General features: G+C 44.2%; 2 protein-coding genes across 2 annotated transcripts; both read right to left on the minus strand.

Annotated features, from left to right (window-relative positions):
* Window positions 1-152: 152 nt before the first annotated feature.
* LOC104294535 (olfactory receptor 10R2-like) lies at window positions 153-1,091 on the minus strand. Its single transcript, XM_009894148.1, has one exon. The coding sequence runs from the start codon at window positions 1,089-1,091 to the stop codon at window positions 153-155; it is 939 nt and encodes a 312-aa protein (XP_009892450.1).
* A 1,020-nt stretch (window positions 1,092-2,111) lies between these two features.
* Window positions 2,112-3,050, minus strand: LOC104294536 (olfactory receptor 2A12-like). Its single transcript, XM_009894149.1, has one exon. It carries the CDS (start codon window positions 3,048-3,050, stop codon window positions 2,112-2,114), a length of 939 nt encoding a protein of 312 aa, XP_009892451.1.
* Window positions 3,051-3,093: the final 43 nt, after the last annotated feature.

The raw sequence follows: 3,093 nt of genomic DNA on the forward strand, positions 1-3,093 counted from the left end.
TTCTCTTATTACGGATTATCATAGGATTATGCAGGTTGATGTGCAGCATTATTCCAAATTGAGGTGCACTCTGCTTTTTCAGTGCCAAACTACAAGAACAGCCATCTGCCTAAGGGAGAGCCCATTCACACCAGAACTTCAGGGAGCACCCTTCACCTCACCCACATGCACAATTTTCTTCCCAGGCTTTTCCGGAGGGCCAAGTGCACATCCTTGTTCCTCAGGCTGTAAACCACAGGGTTCAGCAAGGGAGTCACCACAGTGTAAGTGACAGAAATCAGAGTGTCTTCCTGTAGGGAACACGTGGATTTGGGCCTCAAATAAATGATGGAGGCGCACCCAAAGTGCACAACCACCACAGTGAGATGGGAGGCACAAGTGGAAAAGGCTTTACGTTTCCCCTCAGTAGAGGGGATCTTGAGGATGGTGTTGAAGATCAAAACGTACGAGAGGAGAATCCACAAGAATGAGCCAAACACAACTACGATACAAAAAATAAAGATTACAGTCTCAATTCCATTATTTTCTGTGCAAGCTGCCTGAATGACGGGAGCCATGTCACAGAAGAAGTGATTAATTTCCTTCCCTCCACAGAAAGGCAATGTGAATATAAAGTAGGTAACTACCAGGGACAAGGTGAAGCCAGTCACCGTTGCAAAGCCCACTAGCTGACTACAGACTCTGTCGTTCATGAGGACTTTGTAATGTAAAGGTTTACATATAGCAACACATCGGTCATACCCCATTGCCGTTAGAAGCATACAATTAGTGCCTCCAAAGCCGAGGAAGAAAAACATCTGAACAGCACATCCAGTGAAAGAAATGGACTTTTCTTCTGTTATTAGATTTACCAGCATCTTGGGAATGACAGCAAAGGTATAGCAAGTTTCTGAAAAAGAGAGGATGGAAAGGAAGAAATACATGGGGATATGAAGATGACGATGGAGGCTGATAATTGTCATTAGCAGGACATTTCCAGTGAGGGTGACCAGGTAAGCCAGCAAAAAAAGGACAAATAGCGGAATCTGCAGATCCGGAAAATCTGAAAATCCAGTCAAGATGAACTCCACCACCTTGGTTTCATTCATCATGGATCTTCTGATCTGGAAAGAGGTCCTTGACAAGAAGAAATATGACATGAATGGTGAGAACAGTAACAAAACCACTTCCCTTTCATAGTCCCCAAAGCGCAGGGGATTAACAGCGGGGAGTGGTCCTCTGACACAAATGGACAGTGTTTCTACAGTGAAGGACTAATAACATAACAGCAAGTAAGAGAACTTTGTTTCCTTTGAAGTTCCCTGCTTCTTTGCAAACTCTCCTTTCAGTTTAGGAATATTATGAAGTGTAGTATCATAAAGCATTTCTTTGCTGTTCCTTCCGTATGAAGTATAAATGGATATGTGCTAAGAGCCTACACGCCGAATCAGGGTCAATGCAAGAACTGCAATGGAGAGCACAGATACCTCAGATATGTCAGTCCAAAGAACTGCTTTGTGTTGAAGCCTGGCAAAACCACACAAAGTTAGTTTCTGCGCTCTGGGGGTCATCATGGTCCCCTGCTGCATGAGAGGTGTTAGGCTCAAAAGTGTGCAGAAGCAAAACCCTTCACAGGCTCATTCACTGTGCTGAGAAGCAAAGCAGAACCATTAGCATCAGGTTTTCTCTCCTTTTCTTTCTCGTAATACATTTGAAGCTCTGGCATCTCAAGTATATAGGAAACACAAATATGGTAGGGAAAAAATATACCTTATTTGGTCAACTGATATACTCAGAAAAAACCTGCTACACAGTGGTTTATTCTGACTACTAGTTAGAACTGAGAAAACAAACTATGTTTTCCAGCTGGGTCAATAGTTCTGTTAAAACATACTGCCTGCCTAGGATGGCTGCATATGAGGAAGAATAATTAGTTATCTCTAATAAAAGGAATAATAATTAGTCACATTGTGTTATGATATTCATTCAACTGTACAGATAAACAGATACAAATGCATTTGAATAACCTCTTGTGTTATGTTTTAACCACTTGAAACGCAGTGAAAAATACCCAAAAAGCTCAAGATGAAAAAGCAGAAAGACAGGAGAAAAGTGAAAGCGTAGAGCCGAAACTACATGGAATGAAAGACTCTTTTCCTTCTCTGAAGCTTCAGCAAGGCTTCCTTCACTTGCTTGTTCCTCAGACTGTAAATCAGGGGGTTCAAAGTGGGACTGACAAGACTGTAGAAAAGGGAAAGAACTTTCTCCCTCCCAGATGAGTTACCACTCCCAGGCCCCATGTACATGAAGATGGCATTTCCATAAAACAGACCTACCACAGTCAGATGGGAACCACAGGTGGAGAAGGTTTTGTGCCATCCCGCTGCAGAGCGGATGCGCAGAATGGTGGCCAGGATGTGCAGATAGGAAATTAGGATTAATGCTAAAGGGAAGAGGAGGAAGCATACGCAAACAGCAAAGATTAGGACTTTATTGACAGTAGTGTCAGTGCAGGCCAGCTTTAAGACAGCAAGGATTTCACAGAAGAAGTGGTCAACCTCACAGGGGCCACAGAAAGGCAGGTGTAAAGCCAGAGAGGCTTGCAGTGTACCAAATATGAACCCAAAAGCCCATGAAACTGTGGCAAGGGTGAGGCACACCCTCCAGTTCATGATGAGGGTATAGCGGAGAGGATGGCAGATTGCCACATAGCGATCATAAGACATGACCGCCAGCAGCACGCACTCTGTAAGTGCAAGGATTAAATAAAGATGTATCTGTGTCCCACACCCAGCAAAGGAGATGGTTCTGCCTTGTCCAAGGAGGTTCCTCAGCATATGTGGGACATTGTTGGAGGCGTAGCAGATGTCCACGATGGAAAGGTGGCAGAGGAAGAAGTACATGGGGCTGTGGAGGCGGTAGTCCAGGCAGATAAGCACAAAGACAAGTGCATTTCCCATCAAAGTAGCAGAGTAGAGGACAGAGAAAACACCAAAGAGGCAAAGCTGCAGGGCTGGGTTGCTGGAGAACCCCAGCAGAATGAATTCTGTGACAGTTGTTTCATTTTGCATGCTGTCCAGGAGGTGAGACAGAACAAACTGCAAAGATGGAGAT

This window comes from Charadrius vociferus, unplaced genomic scaffold, assembly GCF_000708025.1.
Source record: "Charadrius vociferus isolate BGI_N301 unplaced genomic scaffold, ASM70802v2 scaffold561, whole genome shotgun sequence".
Classification (NCBI taxonomy): domain Eukaryota; kingdom Metazoa; phylum Chordata; class Aves; order Charadriiformes; family Charadriidae; genus Charadrius; species Charadrius vociferus.